This window comes from Micropterus salmoides, unplaced genomic scaffold (assembly GCF_014851395.1).
Source record: "Micropterus salmoides isolate LMB-PRFRI ecotype aquatic unplaced genomic scaffold, ASM1485139v1 Ms_hic_scaffold_20, whole genome shotgun sequence".
Taxonomy (NCBI): domain Eukaryota; kingdom Metazoa; phylum Chordata; class Actinopteri; order Centrarchiformes; family Centrarchidae; genus Micropterus; species Micropterus salmoides.
In genome coordinates, this window is record NW_024041151.1 from 752636 (window position 1) to 774550 (window position 21915).

Here is a 21915-nt window from a genome sequence, read left to right on the forward strand (position 1 = left end):
CGAGCAGATTCAATAGGGACCTCACACGGTCGTGCTCGGGCCCTAAATATAATCCGAGCAAATTCAATAGGGACCTCACACGGTCGTGCTCGGGCCCTAAATATAATCCGAGCAAATTCAATAGGGACCTCACACGGTCGTGCTCGGGCCCTAAATATAATCCGAGCAGATTCAATAGGGACCTCGCACGGTCGTGCTCGGGCCCTAATTAAGGAATTTTAATTGGAGCCTGCCGAAATGTTGCCACTCACTCCGCCATCTTGAAACCCCTCTCCTGTGACCTGCAGCTGGACCAGGACCAGGACTGTTCGCATTTACGCCCGAGCCACAGCAACCTAATTATTAATAAATCTCCCGACATGCCGACAGGATTGATCAGGATCTGGTGTTTATTCATGTTCTGGGTTCTTCTGCACATCCTGAAGCTCTCACACACAGTCCATGTTCATCCAGTGAACCTGTTTGGAGTAAAGCAGCCGTCCTCCTGATCAGTTCTGAGCTCCATCACAGTCTAAACGTGATTATAGAAGCTGAAAGTTTCATTCTGTTTCCTCCTCAAGTTTATTACTGCAGGTTTTTTCTGTTTTGTCCCAGGATATTTGCTGTGACTTTACTGCACAGATGGAAATGTTTAAATGAGCAGCTGGGCAGCAGGTTTAAGGAAAGTGTTCAATGCTCGTTCCCTCGTTGGTTTCCTCGACTCCTTCTCTCTGCAGCTGCTCCTGCTGGGATTTTAAAGAACGGAAACTGCTGCTGATCTAACCGGAAGCGACGTCTTCGCAGCGCTGAGTCAGCTGAACAAAGCCGGAAGCAAAACAAACGCAGGGCGCAGGCGCGAAGCAGCAGCCTGAGCTCGCGCTGCGGAGTGAACAGCGAACTTTATTCGTCTTTAATTAAACTGATTCGTTTTTATTCAGTTTTCCCGGGAAGCTGAAGTCAGACAGCTGCGTCACCGAGCAGGTGACGAACAGCGCGAGACGCACCGGAGCGCGAGACCTGCGGCTGTTTGACCAACGCGGAAGTCGGTAAGGACGCTTTCATTAACTTTTCTAAAGTTGTGTTAATTTTCTCTTCACGTCCGTCGGAGCTGCAGGGCCGCTAAACACTTCCTCTGGCACATATGATTTTACAAAATAATTTAGTCTTTGTAGCTTCGCTGGAGACGCAGCGGCGTCACTGCAGAGGGTTTAAATGTGGATTTAAATGCGTTAGAAGGTGTTTTTCTGCATGATGTAGAGCCTTTTACCCAGAGAGCTGCTCAACATGTCGGCCTCTGGTTCAGCCGGGGTCAGAGTCTGGTCCCCTGACTGATGCAGTCAAACATCAGGAGGGGTCAGGGGTCAGGGGTCAGGTCATGCTGGCACAGGTAACTCAAAGGTTTTAAATATATAAGATCCTGCTGGCTGCGGCAGCTTTCATCAGGTTTTAAACGGTTGAATAAAGGGAACTCAGACACGGGTTCAGACGGGTTGTTGAGAAAGTTGGATAAGATTGAAGCTGGCAGTCAAAACCAATGAGGAGCTCAGCTGCATCAAACACCGTTCCACTGGAGCTCAGAGATGTTAGAAAGCTAAGCTTCAACCATAGGAGTCATTAGACTGGGGACGCCAGGGACGCCGGGGACATGTCCCCACCACTTTTTGACAACATAATTTGTTAAGAAATGTTCTGAAATACAGCTCTGTTATTTACACATTCAGAAAACATGCAAGTAAAATATAGAGGAAACAAATGTGCATCGTCCAAAAAAAGTAACTTAAGCTGAAAAAAACAAGCTGCTGATTATAAAATGACCCAAAGACATCAGAAACTTTAACACCTTCTTGTCTCAGTTTCCGTTCTCTCCCTGTGAACGCGACCAGCAGGGACGATGTTACAGGAGGAACAGACCTGAGAGCAGCACTGACTGAGATTCTGTCAGACTTCTGCAGAAAGTGTTATTATCTAACCCCCCCCCCCACTCATCTATCTCAGCATTGAGGAAATCTGTTTAAGGATCTTTTCGTCTCGTTCCCGTGAACCAAATTTCAGGTATCGCGATGTCTCTCGCGCCCTGATCTGAGCCCAGCGACGCCCTTGGTTTCAGCAGAGGAGGCAAAGTTCATGGTTTAACTTCCAGATTCCTGCAGGAACTTTTCATTTAAAGAACAAAACCACACGACAGGAAAGACGTGAGCAATAGCAGGAAATGAAACGGGACGGGCCGCTGAGAGAAAGTGAACGTCCAAGTGAGACGTGGTCATATCTGATTAACTCAGACTCACTTTATTTTGAAAACCGGACCTTGTCACATGTGCAGCCTCGTGTGTGGCGCCTCTTCACGTCTTCTTGGCTTTGTAGAGAGAAACCGAATGAAGTCTCTAACCTGCCTGTCGGCTGCTCTGTGACCTTACCGTAAAGGCTCTGATACGTGTGCACTCCCGATTCAGCTGCAGCAGAGTGACAGGAGCGCTCAGAGCTGCTCAGACCCTCAAACTGACCTCAAACCAGCTCGTGTCCTCAAAGGAAAAGCGGTCGTCTCGAGTCGGACGTTAAAGCGTGCGAGCTGACACCGTTAGAGGTCTTTAAAGTTGTTATTTGACACCGTGGTAGCAGAAAGGAGAGCGTGGCGGGCCGTCGTAGTCTCTGTGACTAAAGGGAAACCCTGTTAATATTCAGCGGCGTTCTACAAGCTCGGTTTATTTTCCATGCAGATGTTTGGGAAGTGCATCTGGTGGCGTCACTTACGCCACGTAAAGGCGTTCATTACGTCTAACTGTGAGCACAGATAAATATCAGCAGCAACACTTTATTCCCAACAACAAATAGAATAAATAATATACACAATATACGTGATCACAACGTAATTTTCCTTAATAACAATATGAGAAATGTTCAGTGAATGTTTATTCATGTGAGTCGCGAGCACTTAATTTTTCTATCAAGATGTTTGTTTTGTTGAGGAAAACAGACCTCGTGCTTTTTTCTTCACATGACGGCGGCGTGTCGGGGTGAAGCGTCTGCATAGTGGCCTCGTGGTGGCGTGCGTCCTTCAGCTGCAGCGTTCTGTTCGCACGTGTGTCCTGATTGGACCGCTCTGTGAATGTGTGCAGGTGTTTGACCGACAGCACGTTGCCTTTTGTTTGTTTCTTAGTCGTCCCAGTGATGAAGAGGAGTCGGGTGCTGGCCGTGCTGGTGGGCGGAGTCTTCTGCTTGGCGGTGATGTCACTGTACCGCATGCTGGAGCTGATGCAGGGGGCGGAGCTTCAGAACACAGGGGAGACGCCTGATGGACTGGTGGACAGCGTGAGTCACTAAATACAGCACGTGGATTTTCAAAATAAAGCGTCACTTTAACACGAACATCTACAGACTGAGAACATGTTTTTAAACCAATCATCTTCCTTGTAGGATTTGTCCCGCCTCCACCAGATGATTGACAGGTTGGAGCATCTCCTGAGCTACAACAACCGTCTGGTCAGTGAGCTGCGCGACGCTCTGCTCAACCACAAAGCATCATGGGAAAAAGGGCGAGGGGCCAATGTGAGCTCAGACTCCTCCCACAGCCGAGCGGACGCGCTGCCTGGCTGCCGATTGGCTGAAAAGATGAAGGACGGAACCGATGGCGTGCAGGTTAGCTTAGCATGCTAAAGTTATTTTATGAAAGTACTTCAGTACTGTCGGGAAGTAGTCGTAGTTTTTGAAAGTATATTGGTGTTATTGAAGTAAAAGTATTTTTATATTTTAATATTTAAATGAGTTTTAAATGACGATGTTTGTAGTATTTTTACAGGAGTTTTGTAAAGTAACAAGAGGACAGTAAGAACGAGTGTGTGAAGTGTCTGAGGTCATCGGGAAGGTTTTCTTTTTGTTTCTCAGCTGCTGGATGTTTACGACCTGCTGCCGTTTGATAACCCCGACGGCGGCGCCTGGAAACAAGGCTTTGAGGTCCGTTACCAGGGCAACGAGTGGGACGAGCAGCCGCTGGAAGTGTTCCTGGTGCCTCACTCGCACAACGACCCCGGTGAGAAACTTTAAACAAAGCTTTCCGCATGTGCTTCTGTTCCCCATGTTGTGGGGACGGGTCTTCCTTATGGGGACAAATACAGGACCTCATAACGTCCTTTAAAGTTTAGTGTGGTGACTTGGTGAAGGTCAGGGGTAAGTAAGTGGCAGGCTAGGTGTAGCAGAGTGGGGGGCAGAGTTAGGGGTAGAGTGGGGGCAGAGTGGGGGGCAGAGTGGGGGGTAGAGTGGGGGCAGAGTAGGGGCAGAGTGGGGGGCAGAGTAGGGGCAGAGTGGGGGGCAGAGTAGGGGCAGGTTGGGGGTAGAGTGGGGGGTAGATTGGGGGGCAGGTTGGGGGTTAGAGTGGGGGGCAGGTTGGGGGTAGAGTGGGGGGCAGGTTGGGGGTAGAGTGGGGGCAGGTTGGGGGTAGAGTGGGGGCAGGTTGGGGGTAGAGTGGGGGCAGGTTGGGGGCAGAGTGGGGGGTAGAGTGGGGCAGGTTGGGGGCAGAGTGGGGGCAGAGTAGGGGCAGAGTAGGGGCAGAGTGGGGGGCAGAGTAGGGGCAGAGTGGGGGGCAGAGTAGGGGCAGGTTGGGGGTAGAGTGGGGGTAGATTGGGGGGCAGGTTGGGGGTAGAGTGGGGGGCAGGTTGGGGGTAGAGTGGGGGCAGGTTGGGGGGTAGAGTGGGGGCAGGTTGGGGGTAGAGTGGGGGCAGAGTGGGGGGTAGAGTGGGGGCAGAGTGGGGGGTAGAGTGGGGGCAGAGTGGGGGCAGAGTGGGGGGCAGGTTGGGGGCAGAGTGGGGGGCAGGTTGGGGGCAGAGTGGGGGGTAGATTGGGGGTAGAGTGGGGGGCAGAGTGGGGGTAGAGTGGGGGGCAGAGTGGGGGTAGAGTGGGGGGTAGAGTGGGGGGTAGAGTAGGGGCAGGTTGGGGGCAGAGTGGGGGGCAGAGTGGGGGTAGAGTGGGGGTAGAGTGGGGGGCAGAGTGGGGTAGAGTGGGGGCAGAGTGGGGGTAGAGTGGGGGCAGAGTGGGGTAGAGTGGGGGGCAGAGTGGGGCAGGTTGGGGGCAGATTGGGGGCAGATTAGGGGCAGATTGGGGGCAGATTGGGGGCAGATTGGGGGTAGAGTGGGGGCAGATTGGGGGTAGAGTGGGGGCAGGTTGGGGGTAGAGTGGGGGCAGGTAGATGTTACGGTGAGTCTGCAGGGAATGAATGTCATTAATGTCCATGTGAGTGATGGAAACCTGACTGTGTGTTTCAGGCTGGTTGAAGACGTTCGACAGTTATTATCAGGATCAGACGAAGCACATCCTGAACAACATGCTGATCAAACTGACTGAAGACAGCAGGTAGCCTCATCCTCACCTTCCTCTCTCTCCTCTGTGGCTCTCTTCCTCCTGAAGATGTCGATCTTCAAACAGATTTATGGTTTTTGTGTTTAAAAGTTTCCGTCATTCTCTCAAACAGCTGCTCGCTGCAGTTTCTGCCAGACTAACAGGAGGAAATAGAGCATCTGTTGTTTTCAGCGGCGATGAATTCACATGTGAAAGCGTGATTAAATTCCCTCAGGAATAATAATTATTTTAATATCTGCTCTGAACCTGCCTCAAACACACCTGCTGCAAACACACCTGCTGGCCCCGCCTCTTCCTGACTTTCTCCATCAGCACTATGTTTTATAAAGTCGCATAACAAACACAGAACTCGTTTTTTTCTGCATTTTTTCCACCAGTTTTCACAGCAGCAGGTGGGCTGCATGCCGTCTTGTTAATGACGTGGCCAATCAAACGATGTAAACCAACATGGTAACTAACAAATGAAATCTGCACTCGTGTCTTCACTGTTGCTTTACCTGTGAAATGTCCACCGATCCCTGTTATAACGCACCTGGACCGGACAACCTGTGTAAAGTCTGTGTGTGGGAAACACTGTCATTATAAGATAATGATAATAAAAATAATCTTTATTCATAGAGCAGACTTCATAATCCATGTTAAAAAGTGCTTTCAGAAAAAGGAAAACACTCCCACGTCTGCTTTGTGACTCAGTCAAACCAGACTCCAGGATTCCTGATGTGATCCACCAGGGACCCAGCAGGGGGCAGAGTCTGCTTTGACATGTGCTGGGAGCCAAAGACCAGGACCTCTGGTCTCAGAGGAAGAACAGACACAGTGACTGTTAGCAGACAACTCACTGCTGGTGAAGAAGAACCTAAAGTCACAGTGATCGAATATACGTGACTGTCGACTCTGATGTTTCTCTAGCGGCTCGATGAGTCGGGGTCGCGCTCAGGTCTGACCGTGTGCCTCAGCACATCCTTCTCTCAAACGTCTGATCTCTTCAAACTGTTTGAGGAGGATCTTTGATTTCTTTCCCTCGAATGTAAACGTGCACAGAAACAATTTGACGCTGTCTTTTCTGTTGAGCAGGAGGAAGATGATTTGGGCAGAAATCAGTTATTTCTCTAAGTGGTGGAACGACATCGACGAGCAGAAGAGAGAGATGGTCAAACGGTAAATAGTTTAAAATGTTTTTGTTCTGACTCTCTTCTGTCCATTTGAACTCTTTCTCATTATTTAATCATCCTGTCGCTTTCGTTTGATGTATTTTTTTCTTATTTAAAGTCGTGTTCTTTTTTTTTCCTGCTCTGTGATTGGTCAGCCTGCTGAAGGCGGGGCAGTTGGAGCTGGTGACGGGCGGCTGGGTGATGGCTGATGAGGCGAACTCTCATTACTTTGCTCTGTTGGATCAGCTGATCGAGGGACACCAGTGGATACAGCGACACCTGGGTTCGTGTTGCCCCCCCCCCCATCGCTTAGTTTCCTGTCGCTGTGTGACATCATTGAACGCATCACACTCTGAAACTTGATCTTTTTGTCCAGGTGTGAAGCCGAGCAGCGGTTGGGCCGTGGATCCGTTTGGCCACTCCCCCTCTATGACCTATCTGCTGAAGGGGGCGGGACTTCAGAACATGCTCATCCAGCGGACTCACTACGCCATCAAGAAACACTTCGCCCAGCAGCAGACGCTTGAGTTTCAGTGGCGGCAGAGCTGGGGTGGGTGTGGGCGAGAGACACCGAGAGAATGAGAGAGAGAGAGAGAGAAACTGAGTGATGTAACCCGAGAGATCGGACTGAACACGTGAAAAACACACAACAACAAATAAGAGTTCATTAATTAAAAGCAACATTAACAGAAAAAGTCTTTGAGATATTGAGATTAAATTTACATAAAGTTTGACTCAAATATGTAAAACTTGTTTCTCTAACTCCACCCACTTCCTGTGTGTCAGACTCCTCCCCCGCAGTGACATCATGTGTCACATGATGCCATTCTACAGCTATGACATACCGCACACGTGCGGTCCGAACCCGGCGGTCTGTTGTCAGTTTGATTTCTATCGCCTGCCGGGGGGGCGGGTCTTCTGTCCATGGAGGATACCGCCACAGCCAATCACAGAGCAGAACGTCCAGGAGAGGTGAGCAGGAGGCGGGGCCAAAGACAGCAGTAATTAAAATTTATTCTTTTAATTCTTATTAATATTAATAAGAGTGATTCCAAAGTTTGACAAAGTGTTTAGTTTGTCCTTAAAACAGCAGATTTCTGAATGGAGTTCTGTGGCTGATTTCTACGGAGCCTAATGAGATTTTATTTTTTATCTTTTGTGTGCACAAGATTCATCTCATAAATGTTATGGGACTTCAGGGGCTCCGTAGATTTCTGAGTTTTGAGACTTAATTTTGAGGCGTTTTATTTGAGTTCCTGACCCTTTCTCTAATGAATGATTATACTCTAAACACACGCGCCCTCTTGTTCTCAAACGTGGATGAAACGTCCTTCAGCTTTATTTTAGCCGGCTCCTCTCTGTCCTCTCAGAGCTCTTCTCCTGTTGGATCAGTACCGGCAGAAGTCACGACTCTTTCGTTCTTCGGTTCTTCTGGTTCCGCTCGGTGACGACTTTCGCTTTGTGGAGTCGAGCGAGTGGGACGCTCAGTTCAGTAACTACCAGAAACTCTTCGACTACTTCGACCAACACCCGGAGCTCCACGTCAAGGTGAACGCCTGAAACTGTATATTTACACAGCTGATTGAGCCGTAATTAAAAATGTGATATCAGTATTACATTCATCCAGACCTTTATAAAATATTATCTTCCATCAAAAGTGTGGGTTATCAATACAGCACAACCAACTGTAGCTGAACATCAACAGTACATTATAATTTACACAGAGATACAACAAGCTGTTAACAGCTGGTATCACTTCAAGTGTATTTTAATTGACGTTTTGTTTTGTCGTTATTCTTCATCACAACCTGAAAATATATAATTTCTTCTCCTTTCAGGCTCGATTCGGGACTCTCTCAGATTACTTTGCAGCTCTTCATCGGCGTCTGAAAGCAGCTCAAACGACTCTGCCGACAGTTCGCGGCGACTTCTTCACGTACGCCGACCGTGACGATCATTACTGGAGCGGATACTTCACCTCCAGACCGTTTTACAAACGCCTCGACAGAATGCTGGAGGCCACGCTCAGGTATGTTACCTTTGTTTGACACGACTCCGGGACCTTTAACCTTTAGTTGAGGGACTCGGGACCTTAACCTTTAGTTGAGGGACTCGGGACCTTAACCTTTAGTTGACGGGACTCGGGCCGTTTAGTTGACGGGACTCGGGCCTTTTAGTTGACGGGACTCGGGCCTTTTAGTTGACGGGACTCGGGCCATCTAGTTGACGGGACTCGGGCCCTTTAACCTTTAGTTGACGGGACTCGGGCCATCTAGTTGACGGGACTCGGACCATCTAGTTGACGGGACTCGGGCCATCTAGTTGACGGGACTCGGGCCATCTAGTTGACGGGACTCGGGCCCTTTAACCTTTAGTTGACGGGACTCGGGCCCTTTAACCTTTAGTTGACGGGACTCGGGCCCTTTAGTTGACGGGACTCGGGCCCTTTAGTTGACGGGACTCGGGCCCTTTAGTTGACGGGACTCGGGCCATCTAGTTGACGGGACTCGGGCCATCTAGTTGACGGGACTCGGGCCCTTTAACCTTTAGTTGACGGGACTCGGGCCATCTAGTTGACGGGACTCGGGCCCTTTAGTTGACGGGACTCGGGCCCTTTAGTTGACGGGACTCGGGCCCTTTAGTTGACGGGACTCGGGCCCTTAACCTTTAGTTGACGGGACTCGGGCCATCTAGTTGACGCGACTCGGGCCCTTTAACCTTTAGTTGACGCGACTCGGGCCTTTAACCTTTAGTTGACGGGACTCGGGCCATCTAGTTGACGGGACTCGGGCCCTTTAACCTTTAGTTGACGGGACTCGGGCCATCTAGTTGACGGGACTCGGGCCCTTTAACCTTTAGTTGACGGGACTCGGGCCATCTAGTTGACGGGACTCGGGCCCTTTAACCTTTAGTTGACGGGACTCGGGCCCTTTGGTTGACGGGACTCGGGACCTTTATCTTTATTTAATTTCTTCTTCTCTCTGACAGAGCGACAGAAATCCTCTTCAGTCTTACGTTGGCCGAAATGCGTTTCCGTGGCGACGGTCGTCTGGTTGCAGATTTCCCGGCTCGTGAACACTTCCAGCATCTCACAGCGGGGAGGCGGAGCCTGGCGCTTTTTCAGCACCACGACGCCGTCACCGGCACGGCCCGTGACCCCGTTGTTGTCGACTACGGCACCAGGTGACTACTTCCTGTTAGCAACCTACCCTGTTAGCATGTTAGCATATGGTAGGTTAAAAGTTGCTTACCAGGTAAAAACTTTTTAATCAAGGGCAAATTGATTTTAAAAATTAATAAACAGCAGGGTGAGTGAAATATACAGCTAACAAGGCAAAAATGATTAGAAACCTTTTAGTTATTAAACCTAAAAGGTTTTAAGCAGCAGGTAAAAAGCATGATTTAAGGTAAATACAAATAAAGTGTTCGAACTTTTTGTTGAGTGACTGTTGTTAAAGTTACAGTTTTAATGAAGTTTTTTAGCGTATAAACTTTTATTTATCATAAATTTGTTTTGTTTATATTATTAAGTTGTGTTTGTCATTGATTATTTGTTCCCGCAGGGTTTTTAATAATCTTCTTTGAGTTTGTTTTAAATTGACCCTTCATCACATTTGCAGATAACAAATCAATGTTCTCATTGTAGCACCTGAAACACTTTAGCGTCTTTAGCGTTAGCATGTGTTTTGTCTCATTTGTCCCTCCATGCTCTCAGTTGAAGGACGACGTCGCCACTGACAACGGTAACAGGTACCGCCTCGCTTAGCGTGAGCAGTTAGCATTAGCCTCCCATCATACCGTTCATGTAGCATTAGCATCTAACCCCAATTTCCCATCCCTCCCATTTGATAAGCGTGTTGTTAACATCGTGTGTTACAGTGTAGTTTGTCAGTCATTGTGCAAGTTTGACAGTTTTTGAAGTGAAGTTGAGAGTTTGGATTTTAAATAGTTTTGACTAAGTAACAAGTAGTGCGTTGTGGTGCGTCTTAAGTCAATATTGTCAAAATAACTAAAAGATTTTCATAGATCATATTTACAGTTTGAATAAAGTAAATCAAAAGCAAACACACTCCAAAATAAATAAAATGAAGGAAATGAGACATCAAAGGTAAAAGTCTTGACTAAATTATCTTTTATTGAACAGGTTGTTTCACTCGATCCTGAACCTGCGCCAGGTGCTGCAGAACTCCGCCCACTGGCTGCTCCTATTGGACAAGAGCCAGTACCACCATGACCAGTCAAAACCCTTCCTGCAAATGGTGACCTTTGACCCCATCAGCTCTTTTACCAATGACCTGTTCAGCATATTTTTGTAATATTTTATGCCTTGGGTTGTGTTCATGATTGTTTGGTAATGCACCACCTGCTGGAGGTGTCTGGTACTGCACCTGTCCCAACGCTGCCCAAAATGTTATCACGCTAACTATCGGGATAAACGCCAAATCATTATTTTACTTCAGGGTTAAAGGCAGATTTCTGCTCCTGAGTGAAAGTTAATGTGGTTTTAAACTTTTCTCTCTCTCAGAACAAACACTTGGGCCGAACATTCAGAACTGTTCGGATAAAATCTGTTTCCTCAACAAAATAAATATCTTAATAGAAAATTAAGTGCTGATTCTTTCGTGATTCAAATGAACTAAACATTTGGTATTTTGTTACTGAGGATAATCATCCTTCTTGTTTGATTGCTCAGCCAATATGAAACGGACACAAACAGAAAGGTGGAGGAGTGAGAAGAGCAGCGGACGCTGCAGCTTTCACAGAAACTATAAGATGTAAATATTAGAAATGTTTTCACCCTCAGACGTTCATATTGTGATGTGTTTTTCAGGATGACGTGATCTCGGCGCAGGACGCTCTGCCTCAGAAGACGTCGCTCACGCTCAGTGATGAGCCCAGGTAAAGGGGGCGGGGCTTACAGAGGGAATATCTGATTATCTCCCAGACTGGTCAGAGGGTTCCAGTTCACCGGCATTCATCAGTTTCAGGTCAGAGATGTCGACCGTGCTCCAGATGACCTCTGAGCGGCTCAGATATTAGCATGCTAACGTTACGGCTGCAAATGTTTCTAACGTCTACGTGAGAAGCAGTTAGTGTTTTAATGTAGTGATGGAGAAACTGCCTGTAGTAACTAATGTTGAGCATCTTTCTGAGATGAAAGTACATTTAAATTATGTGGATGTTACGGCTGCAGGTCAATAAGGAACTAAATGTGATAACACCGTGAAAAAACTGATTACTTACAAAGACACAAGGTTTTTTATATTACAGCTTTTCTAAAATATGCAAATGAGGCAGTTTCTAATGGGCAGGGTTTTTCCTGCGTAGAGAAATATTTGGCGCCCCCAAAGAGGTTTTAGTGAGCGCTAAAGGAAAATCCTCAGCGCCGAAATGATCAGAAAAGTGTTTTAATTGTCAGCAAACAGCTGTTTGCAGAACCTAAACTTAAATACAGCGTCCTCGTCCACAGCCGCTGGATTAATAAACCATCTGCAGTCTTGATTTAACCTGAACGTTCCGCTACGAAGCTCGTGCTCACAATAAAAGCTGCATATGCTTGGAGTGTGTCGGTATTCTCCGGTCACTTCTACTACGTTTTAGTCTTTGGCGTAGCCTGCCGGCCCCGGTCCTCTCCTCTGTCCTCTCCGGATCAGGTCTCTGGGCTCCACGTGACGCTCACCTGTTCCCGTTCTCTCCTGCCTGCTGATCTCCGCAGGGAGATCGGAGCTTTCGTGTGCGTTTGTTGCTCGTCAAAGTCACTTTTCGTGAACCGACCAATCACAGCCTGGAGGAGGCGGGCATTAAAAAAGGTTGAGGCGCTACAGCAAAGTTAAGAAACGTTTAACTCGTCGTTCTGTATGCACGGTTCTTATTTCTGACAAGTTAATTTGCATAAACAAATGAGAGACTGAGCGTGTACAGAAACTGGAATTAATATTAGGCTACTAATGGTGAGCTGTAGTACGATTATCTGAAATTATAACGACCACACAAACATCAGCACTAATCAAATTTAGCCACAGAGCTGCAGGCTGATATCAGAGAGAGGTTTTATTTTTAACTATCTGTAGGCAGATTATCCAGATGTACCAACATCATACTTTGTATTTAATGTCATAATATTTATAAATACTCATTTATAGCTTTACTCTCCAGCTTGTGGATGGATTTTGTTTATCAATGTCAGGAATAACAAGAAAATGCACAGATTTTGGTCGTAAGCGTACCGATCATGCTCAGCGTCGCGCAGTCGCCCCCCAAAGGCCCATTCTGAACCAGGAAAACCCTGCTAATGGGTGACCATGGCACAGTGGATACAACACATGCCTTTGGTGTGAGAGACCCGGGTTCACTGTGACCCTGAGCAAGACCCCTCGTTGCTCCAGAGGCGTGCGACCTCTGACATATCTGAGCGCGGGATTAAATCAGGTTCAAAATGATGTTTTATTTTGTTGACACATTAGATGTTTTCACATAATAAAAACAGACAGACGTTTTTAGGAATAAAATAATAATATATATAATAATTCAGGCTGTGAATAATATATGAACAAACCTGCAGAACGTAGTCTGGACAGTTTGGTGCTGAAGATTTCAGACTCAGAGTGACTTAGTTCAACCAACTGTGATCTGGAAAACTGAGAACCTTCACAGAAACTGCTAATTAGCTTAGATGCTAACATGCTAAGCTAATAAGGTGAACATTACGCCTGTTAAACACCAGCATGTTAGCAGTGTGAGCGTGTTAGCTTGCTGCAGGTACTGACTTGATGTTGAATATCGTTTCTGTTTCAGGTCACTGATCATCTTTAACCCGACAGAGCAGCTGCGCACGCCCGTCATCAGCGTCATCGTCGACTCTCCGGACGCTCGCGTTGCCGACGCGCACACGGGTCGACCAATGGCTGCGCAGATCTCTGCGGTGTGGGCGGAGCCGACACAGGCGTCCACGGAAACTTTCCAGGTAACGAACAGTTCATGAATTGACTTATTGTTGTTGTTATTGATGTTGTTTATAGATATTTGATGTTTGGACATCAGCTTAATGGTAACAGCGATGTCCAATCGAATCCACAGCAGGCGTGTCAGGACATTTTAAACTTTATATTTTCAGCTCGACTTCGTGGCTGAACTTCCTCCTCTGTCGCTGGTCGTGTATCACGTGACCAAAGACTCGGATGGCTCCGCCCACCGGGCTCGCTACACCTTCCATCATCGCGGAAACACGCCGACCGTCCAGTCCAAACACTTCCAGGTGTCCCGCCCACAAGGACATGAGGCCGACGGCCCCCTGTCGCTTAGCAACAAGCACGTCCAAATATGGAGCTCCCCAGAGACGGGCCTGCTGCAGGTCAGGCTTTTCAAATTAAAAGTCTCTCCAGAGAGAAAAAAAAGTCACAACAAAAATATATTTAAATAATGAAAAATAAACAATTTCATTAATTTATAAAAAACAAAACTGACACCCAAAATATTATTTTTATTATTTAAATATATTTCGGTCAGTTTTATTTATTTAAAAGTTTTATTTTGAAATGCAGAAGCTCCGTCTGCAGTCCGGTCTGGTCCGTCAGGTCCAGGTCCAGTTTCTGTGGTACGGAACAAGAGCAAACCGGGACAAGAGCGGAGCCTACCTGTTCCTGCCCGGGGAGGAGGGGGCCCAGGTAAGACCAGAACCAGATCCACAAACCACATCAGTCTGACTAAATGTCTCTCTCTATCGCTGTCTTCTCATTCATTGTCAATCTCTCTCGCCCGCCTGCAGCCCTACTCGTCCTCAGAGCCCCCCCTGGTTCGGGTCTCCAGAGGTCCGGTCTTCTCTGACATCACTTCCTGTTTCCGACACTTCACACACAGAGTCCGGCTTTACCACGTGGACGGTAACGAGACGATTTACTGGTTATTCATCGATTCAGCGAAAGTTTTGATTTGATGAAAAACAGAAACTGTAGATTCGTCTCTGCCCTGGGCTTTGACTGTCAGGCTTTGATACAGGCTGCCCTGGGCTTTGACTGTCAGGCTTTTTTATACAGGCTGCCCTGGGATTTGACTGTCAGGCGCAGTAAAGCTAATTATTTCGTGTGAATGTGTCTAACTGGACTCAAACACCGCAAACGCTGTTGAAGCTTCTGCACAGAGCATGCTCAATAGAGTTCTGTGCGCGTTAGGGACTTCCTGTTGGCATGCACACGCATGATTTGAATTTATTGAATTTATATTAATCCTTAATCGAACTGAATGATGTGACATAAAAGTATTTGCCCCAGGGCATGCTGGGAGGTCCCTGGAGATTTCCAACATGGTGGACATCAGGTCGGAGGTCAACCGTGAGCTCGTCATGCGGTTTGTCAGCGACGTTGCCAACGGCAACCGTTTCTACTCCGACCTCAACAGTTTCCAGGTTTGTTCACGTTTTCTCGTCACGCTGTGGACTGATCTCACAGCATCAGCCTGTTAGCAGCTATCTGATTGGTTATTGGTTGGTCATGTGTGCAGATGCAGCAGCGGCGGACTCTGTCGAAGCTTCCCCTGCAGGCGAACTTTTACCCGATGAGCTCGGCGTCCTTCCTGCAGGACTCGACGTCTCGTGTGTCTCTGCTGTCGGCTCAGAGTCAGGCCGTCGCTTCGCTCAGACCAGGTGAGTGTCCGTCTACCTGCACGCCGCGTGTCAGGTTTCACGAGGCAGCAGGCTGAAAATAATGAAACCAGATAAAATCGTACAGGAGCAGCGTAAAGCTGTAAATCTAGTTTCAGTTGGAAAAGGAAACATGTCTGTTAGAACAGGAAGTGAGTCATCGTCACGTTCTCGGGTCTCGCCTGTTAATTATTGCTCTTCCAGGTAGAACATTCAAACTGGAGACTCTTTATTCATAAAATACAGAGCGTGGTGTGAACCTCTGACAGAGTTCAGTTCTGCAGGAGACTTCAGTTAATAAAGTCCATCTTGTTTCTTGGGAAACTTCTGCTTCTGCTGACCGAAGGTTCATTTTTATTCTTATTATTTCTTTTATGTTTTACTTCAGGTATTTATTTATTTAGTGCAGTGAGTCTTTATTTGATATATTATTTTTACAATGACTGCTTTGTTTTTACAAAGAAACAGCGTCCTCGTTTCCATGGTGAGTTGCTGGGCTCACTGCCACGTGACATCATCGCACAAAACGCTGCGTCAGCCAATCAAAAACATGCACATTCCTGGTGGATCACTTGTGACGTGCTGTATTTCTACTCTGGTATTGAATCCTTGTCTGAGAGGATTATAAACCTCTGTGGATCAGGTGTCTCTCCTGAACCTGAACCAACAGGCGTCTTCGGCCTGAAAGCCGTTGAAAGACGACACTGAAAGGAAACGTGATCTGTGAACGCCGTGTGGGGTTTGTCTTTGAGCTGAAGAAAAATGCATGTTTATTGACCTCTGACCTGTGCAGGGGAGCTGGAGGTGGTGTTGGACCGGCGGCTGCAGCAGGATGATAACCGCGGCCTCGGTCAGGGCGTCACCGACAACAAGCTGACGGCGAGTCTCTACCAGCTGCTGCTGGAGGACAGGAGGGGCGGGGCTCAGGTGAGGGGCGGGGCTCAGGTGAGGGGCGGGGCTCAGGTGAGGGGTGGACACACTAAACCTGTTTCACCATCAAACCAGTTTATCAGCAGAAAATAATAATTCACTATGAGAAAATGAATCAGAAATATAAGTGCAGCGTGAAACGGATGTTTTCACCCGTTCGAGTCTTAAAGCCGCTCAAATCGCTCCCACGCCGTGGTCGTGGTGTACAGCGGGAACAGACCTGAAAACATCCAGTAAGAATATGTTAACCAACAACAACCAGATCTGAATGGATGCTGCGGGTCAGATCGCTGCTTTGAGAAGATGAGTTTGTCTGACTCCACGATGACGGGGAGAGAGTTTATTTTTGTTTTGCATCTGTATTTCTTTCTGACAGGAAGTGGGAGGGGCCTCGGTTGAGCACCTGTCACTGCTCGCCCACCTGACTTCGCTCTCCCTCTGCCACCCGCCAATCACGATGGTCGCCCCGAGCGGCGGCCGGCTGCCAAAGCTCCGCCCCTTCCTGCCGCTCCGCTCGTCGCTGCCGTGCGACGTTCACCTGCTGAACCTGAGGACGCTGGAGGACGCGCAGGTAAGAACGGAAACACCTGGAACATTTGTGAAGTTCCTCCAGAGTCCTGAAAACAACCAGAGCAGAAAATCAGCTGTTTTAATAGCAGATTTGCATATTTAATGAGTTTTAACGCCACCACGAGGATTCATGTGTCAGATTGTGCTTCTGTAAATCTCTGCAAAGACTTGATAACTGTTCTGGTTCTGACATCTGAAACCATTTTGTTTGTGAGTGGGGCCCAGGGTCTAAGAGAGTAAGCGCTTCATTTGAGCTTCTGTTGAGCAGTGCTGCGGATAAAACTGCTGCTGGAGGAGCTCGTGTCCAGGCCGGGGCTCTGAGAGGGTGACCGGCGTCGTGTACAGCGCTGTGTGCTTCCTGTTGAGGTCGGAGAGGTGGGGGTGGGGAGACCAGTCATTTTGGGGGCGTGTCCGTTTGTTCCTGTCGGGCTGAGATAACAGGATGTAGAGCAGCAGCAGGAGGGTGCGACAGAAAGTGTGCTGATCAAATTTCACTTTCACTCGGCCCTTTCAGCAGCTTCGTTAGTGATGCGTGGCGTTGGGGGCGGGGCTGTCGGTGTTCACCTGAAACCTTCAGTTTGTTTAAATGTAACTCCGTGAGTTTAAGTGAATCAGAGTTCATCTAAACACAAAGTTCAAAGACGTGAAAACACAAATGTTTGTGTTTAAACAGGAAGCAGAAAGTCCGTCGCAGGAAGTGGCTCTCCTCCTGCACAGGAAGGGCTTTGATTGTAGCTCCGCCCCCGAGCCGCCACTGCAGTGCACATGGAGCGCGCACGAGGAGGTGAACACAACACACGCACACACATTTTGTATTTCTGCATTTGAAATGAGAGGAGGGCTTTGATTTGTTTTCAGTCTGATCATGTTGTTTTTTCTCTGAATTCAAACTTCACTGTCTGAACGGGTTTCTTCTTCGTCTCCAGGTGAACTTGGACGATCTCTTCTCTCCTCTTCGGTTTCGTTCTGTCCGTCGATCAGGTCTCACTCTGCTGCGAGAGGACGATGAACCGGAATCCGCCCAGCAGCAGCAACGCATCACTCGCCTGCGGCCAATGGAAATCAGCGCTTTCCGCGTTGAGATCGAGTGACGGGACCAAACGTTTAAATAGAGGCGGGCCCCCCCCGCCCACGGTGGTTAACAGCCAGAGACCAGTAGAATAATTTTGCCAGTTGAACACGAGATGTTTGTAGATTTAAAAGATCAGAAAAGTCGCAGTTTGTCGTGAAACTGCTGAAAACTGGAAATGTGTGATTAGAAAGAGGAAACGCCGTCATGACTTCCTGTCCTCAAGCTAACCGTGCCAAAGATGGACAGGTGAACTAACGTCTGCCATGTTGGTGACGTGGTTCAGAGGGCGGTTTCACTCAGAACCAAAACCGCCACGACAAACTGCGACTTCAGTTCAAAGCCATCAATCAAAGTGTCTCTCGCTGTTAACTTCCTGCAAATTTTATAAATAAGCTGGCGTGGAGATGCAGGAGGGGGAGGGGCTTCATCTTTCTCTTCCACGTTTCATATCACTGACACGACGAGTAGCCAATCAGAAACCAGATGTAGAAAGTAACGCGTCGGAGTCGAATCTGTGAAAGTCAAAAGGTCAAACAGAAGTTAGATCAGTTAAGACTCAGACGAGAACGTCACCTGTGAAAAAACAAGGTACAGGTGAAACCGTAGAAACCGTCACGGAGACGGGCGGGAACACAGGAAGTACACCCAGAGAGAAATCCCTAAATTATTTTGTCTTTTATTTTATATTTCCTGCTGGAGGCGCTCAGGTCGGCTCGTCCGGTCACACCATGTGACGACCTGTGGTCAGGTGACCAACAGGCGAGTCTGAAGCTCAAAGGTCAAAAACACCAGTCCAGATTTTAAAATGAAGAAAACACTGAATGACAGGTGAAGGACCCTACAGGGGCCCAGGACCCTACAGGGGCCCAGGACCCTACAGGGGCCCTGGACCCACCAACTAAAAGGGACCAAACGAGTTGTTCGCTCGTGCTCAACGAATGTTTTTTAATTGTGTGTGTTTCCATGGTGATTTTAAATCACAGCTGACACTGTTTTTAATTTTTATAAAAAAACCTGTGGAATTGTGGGTAAGCTGTGTGCGCTCAGCGTCTGAGCGTGTTGATCTGTAGTCTCTGTGTTTGCTGTGAAAAGGATTCTGGGTATTTTGTCTATTTTCTGCTGAAATGTGTTTGTGGTTCGTCAAAGATACAGAAATGTTTTCTTTTTATTTTGGGGTAAATTTATGCTGTTAATACAGAAATAAATTATTCTTTAATTTTTCCTTCTGTTTCCAAAAGCAGTTCATGTTTTTACAGCAGAGACCCGAGAGAGAGAGAGAGAGAGAGAGAGAGAGAGAGAGAGAGGGGGGGGGGGGGGGGGGCAGAGAGAGAGGGGGGGGGGGGGGGGGGGGCAGAGAGAGAGAGAGGGGGGGCGAGGGGGGGGGGGCGAGAGAGAGGGGCTCAGGTGGTTTTGCAGCTCCACTGCAGCTAATGAGGTGTAGAGGACTCGGTCTGAGGTCTTTCTGCTTTGACTTTAATTTTTAAACGTCTCCAAAACCTTCCAAGTGCTGAAGAGCCGGATGCCAACGATTCAGCAGAAACATGCGGCGATAACTTGGCGTGCAGAGCGAAGGATCTGAGAAGGACCTCTAAGAGGTGAACGCATCACTCAGCAGAACAGCTGATGAAGGCTTCCTGCCCAGATCTGCATCCTCCTCTGTTCTCAGCACAAACGAGCTGCAGGAACTTCTCTGCAGGCGTGCAGAACTCTGCACAGCCGGGCGAGACGCCGACAGCAGAAACAGCTGATCAGTCGTGAGTTACAAGTTCGCGACGTCAGAACTGATTCAGAGAAAGTGTTTCCATCTCCCGTTTAGGACTTTTACTCTTTTTCCACAAAACACACCATAAAACCTCCTTTTATTCAGAGGTGTTATCTTAACTTATTTGACACTCATCTTGCTCATTGTAGCTGAGACTCTTTCTGTTTACCTTTTGTCTTGTAACTGTTTGGAAATTACCACATAACCAAGTTGTTTGTAGATAATTACTGAGGTGGGCCGTGTGATTAGGCTGTCTGCGGTTTTCCACAGTGTGGCACAGCCATAGTGTTTCTACACCCGCTGACTTTGTGCCTGACAACCAGGCCCAGAATCAGCTCAGAGATCAAGGTTAGGCTCCTCCAGCGGGTGGATTGTGGTGATGAGTGATTTCTGAACACTTCACTGTTCTTACAGTGCACATTTCAGCAGCTACATCTCTTATTTCATCAACTTATCTGCTGCAGTAATAATGAGTTAATCAGCCAGCTGTTTCACCTGCACGTGCTTCCCCCATTTAGTGCATTTACTCTTTTTCAACAACAAACACCTCAAGCGAGCTGAAAAACTTGCCGTTTCCATCAACCTTTTCTAATGCGACACTTCAAAATGCGCATTAAACACGTTGATGGAAACCGTCTGCACAGCTAGTGAGCTTCCTAACACTGAATCTGAACAGCAGTTCAGGATCGCTGTCACAACTCTGCGGGACACAATGCTGCTATCCTACTCTTAGTCAGATTGTACGGGTCAAACAGTTGAAGTTCTGTCTCGTGGTCACCTTCCTGCTCAGCAGGAACAGACAACTCGCCATATATATATTATAAAGGTTTCTACGCACAGAGAAGTTACCGAAACAAACGCTCTATTCTTCTTCAGAGAAAAATTCTGTGGAAAAGGCTGCACATTTCTGCTCATCCTTTCACCCAGAGCTCACGTGAAGTTTTTCAGACACGGGGCTCAGTGATGCCAGAGATCATGAAGTACACAATTCTGACAAAAGCAGAGGCTCGATGGCCCGGCTCCACCCTCCAACGTAGGAGTTTCTAATATTTTTAAAACGTGCAGTCATGCAGGGGAGGGCGGGTACGCTCTCCTGACTCGGCTCCTTGACCCTTCGTAAACACACTGAATGCTGCACAGACGATCTACAATGAAGTGCATGAGCTCACCATCGGCTCCTGAAATCTGGCTGGAGCTGCCGACAAATCTGCTACGTTGACAGGGTTTGTGGTGTGAATTCACTTTATCAGAATGAGATTTATTGCCATTTATGTGTACACATAGGAGGAATTTGACTCAAGATTATATCATCACTCACGATGTGCTTACTCATACAATAAGACAATAATAAAATAAATCAGACTACACAGATATACACACTATGAAACAATGTACACATTGACAAATAGTGCAGTGAGCAGACTGCAAAGGATGCAGGAGTAAAATTATTATTATTATGTACATGTCGGAGGTGGATGTGATATACAGGTACACATACATGTACACAGTGCGATGGAGCACAGTGCAAATCGGCCATTAGGAAAAACAATTAACAGAAACAGAAGCGGAACAGCTCAGACTAAAGGTATCTGCAGCCCTTTCTAATTGACTTTGTAAACAAAGTAGAGGCAGTAGAAACCGTTAGGAAACGGCTAACACAAGACAACACCCTGGACAACAGAACTAGCCTCAGCCCTGACCAAATCTGTAAATTACTCGACCTCTGTCTAAACACCACCTACTTCCAGTACAACGGAGGATTCTACAGACAGAAGCATGGCTGTGCTATGGGCTCACCGGTATGTGGCAAACATCTACATGGAAGAAGTGGAGAATAAAGCCCTCAACTCCTTCAGAGGAACAGCACCGAGCCACTGGTACAGATATGTGGACGACACCTGGGTCAGAATCAAAAGCTTTCACAGAACACATCAACTCTGTGGACAGTAACATCAGGTTCACACGAGAAGATGTTCACAACAACAGTTTGGCCTTCCTGGACTGCGCTGTACACATTGAAGAGGACAGGAGCCTGCAGATTGGTGTTTACAGAAAACCCACACACACAGACCAATACCTACTGTTCGATTCCCACCACCCACTGGAGCACAAGCTAGGGATCATGAGAACACTGCACCACAGAGCGGAAAACATACCAACAAGCGCCCAAGCCAGAGAGAAGGAACAGAACCACCTGAAGGGGGCACTTACAGCCTGTGGAGACCCTAAATGGACCTTTGTGAAAACAGCCACAAGATCCAAGAAGAACAAAACTACAGGGGAGGAAAAGAAGGTCAAACGCAACAACATTGAGATTCCATACGTGTCTGGAGTATCAGAGAAACTCAGGAGGATTTTCAACAAACACAACATCCCTGTGTTTTTTAAACCTGAGAACACACTAAGACAGATGCTGGTCCACCCCAAAGACCGCACACCCAAACACAAGAAAAGCAATCAAGTGTATGCG

The 21915-nt window shown here is 47.6% G+C and overlaps 1 protein-coding gene across 1 annotated transcript; it reads left to right on the forward strand.

The window, feature by feature from the left end:
- The first annotated feature begins 802 nt into the window (after positions 1 to 802).
- Positions 803 to 18689, forward strand: LOC119914087 (alpha-mannosidase 2-like). Its single transcript, XM_038733085.1, has 24 exons — positions 803 to 1025; positions 3134 to 3285; positions 3391 to 3612; positions 3859 to 4003; positions 5232 to 5319; positions 6400 to 6483; positions 6632 to 6759; positions 6853 to 7030; positions 7263 to 7448; positions 7847 to 8024; positions 8315 to 8505; positions 9465 to 9659; positions 10621 to 10735; positions 11308 to 11375; positions 13272 to 13440; positions 13591 to 13827; positions 14018 to 14140; positions 14242 to 14356; positions 14744 to 14877; positions 14973 to 15114; positions 15905 to 16038; positions 16418 to 16612; positions 17285 to 17395; positions 17538 to 18689. The coding sequence occupies exons 2-24, from the start codon at positions 3145 to 3147 to the stop codon at positions 17700 to 17702; spliced, it is 3444 nt and encodes a 1147-aa protein (XP_038589013.1). The 5' UTR covers positions 803 to 1025; positions 3134 to 3144; the 3' UTR covers positions 17703 to 18689.
- The last annotated feature ends 3226 nt before the right edge of the window (positions 18690 to 21915 follow it).

What these genes read in the sequence shown, in the direction of transcription:
- LOC119914087 (XM_038733085.1), top strand. Translation starts at nt 3,145, where the DNA reads ATGAAGAGGAGTCGGGTGCTGGCCGTGCTGGTGGGCGGAGTCTTCTGC. An exon ending in AAGAGAGAGATGGTCAAACG is followed by an intron (nt 6,484 to 6,631) that starts GTAAATAGTTTA and finishes GTGATTGGTCAG; the next exon opens with CCTGCTGAAGGCGGGGCAGT. An exon ending in CAAAACCCTTCCTGCAAATG is followed by an intron (nt 10,736 to 11,307) that starts GTGACCTTTGAC and finishes TGTGTTTTTCAG; the next exon opens with GATGACGTGATCTCGGCGCA.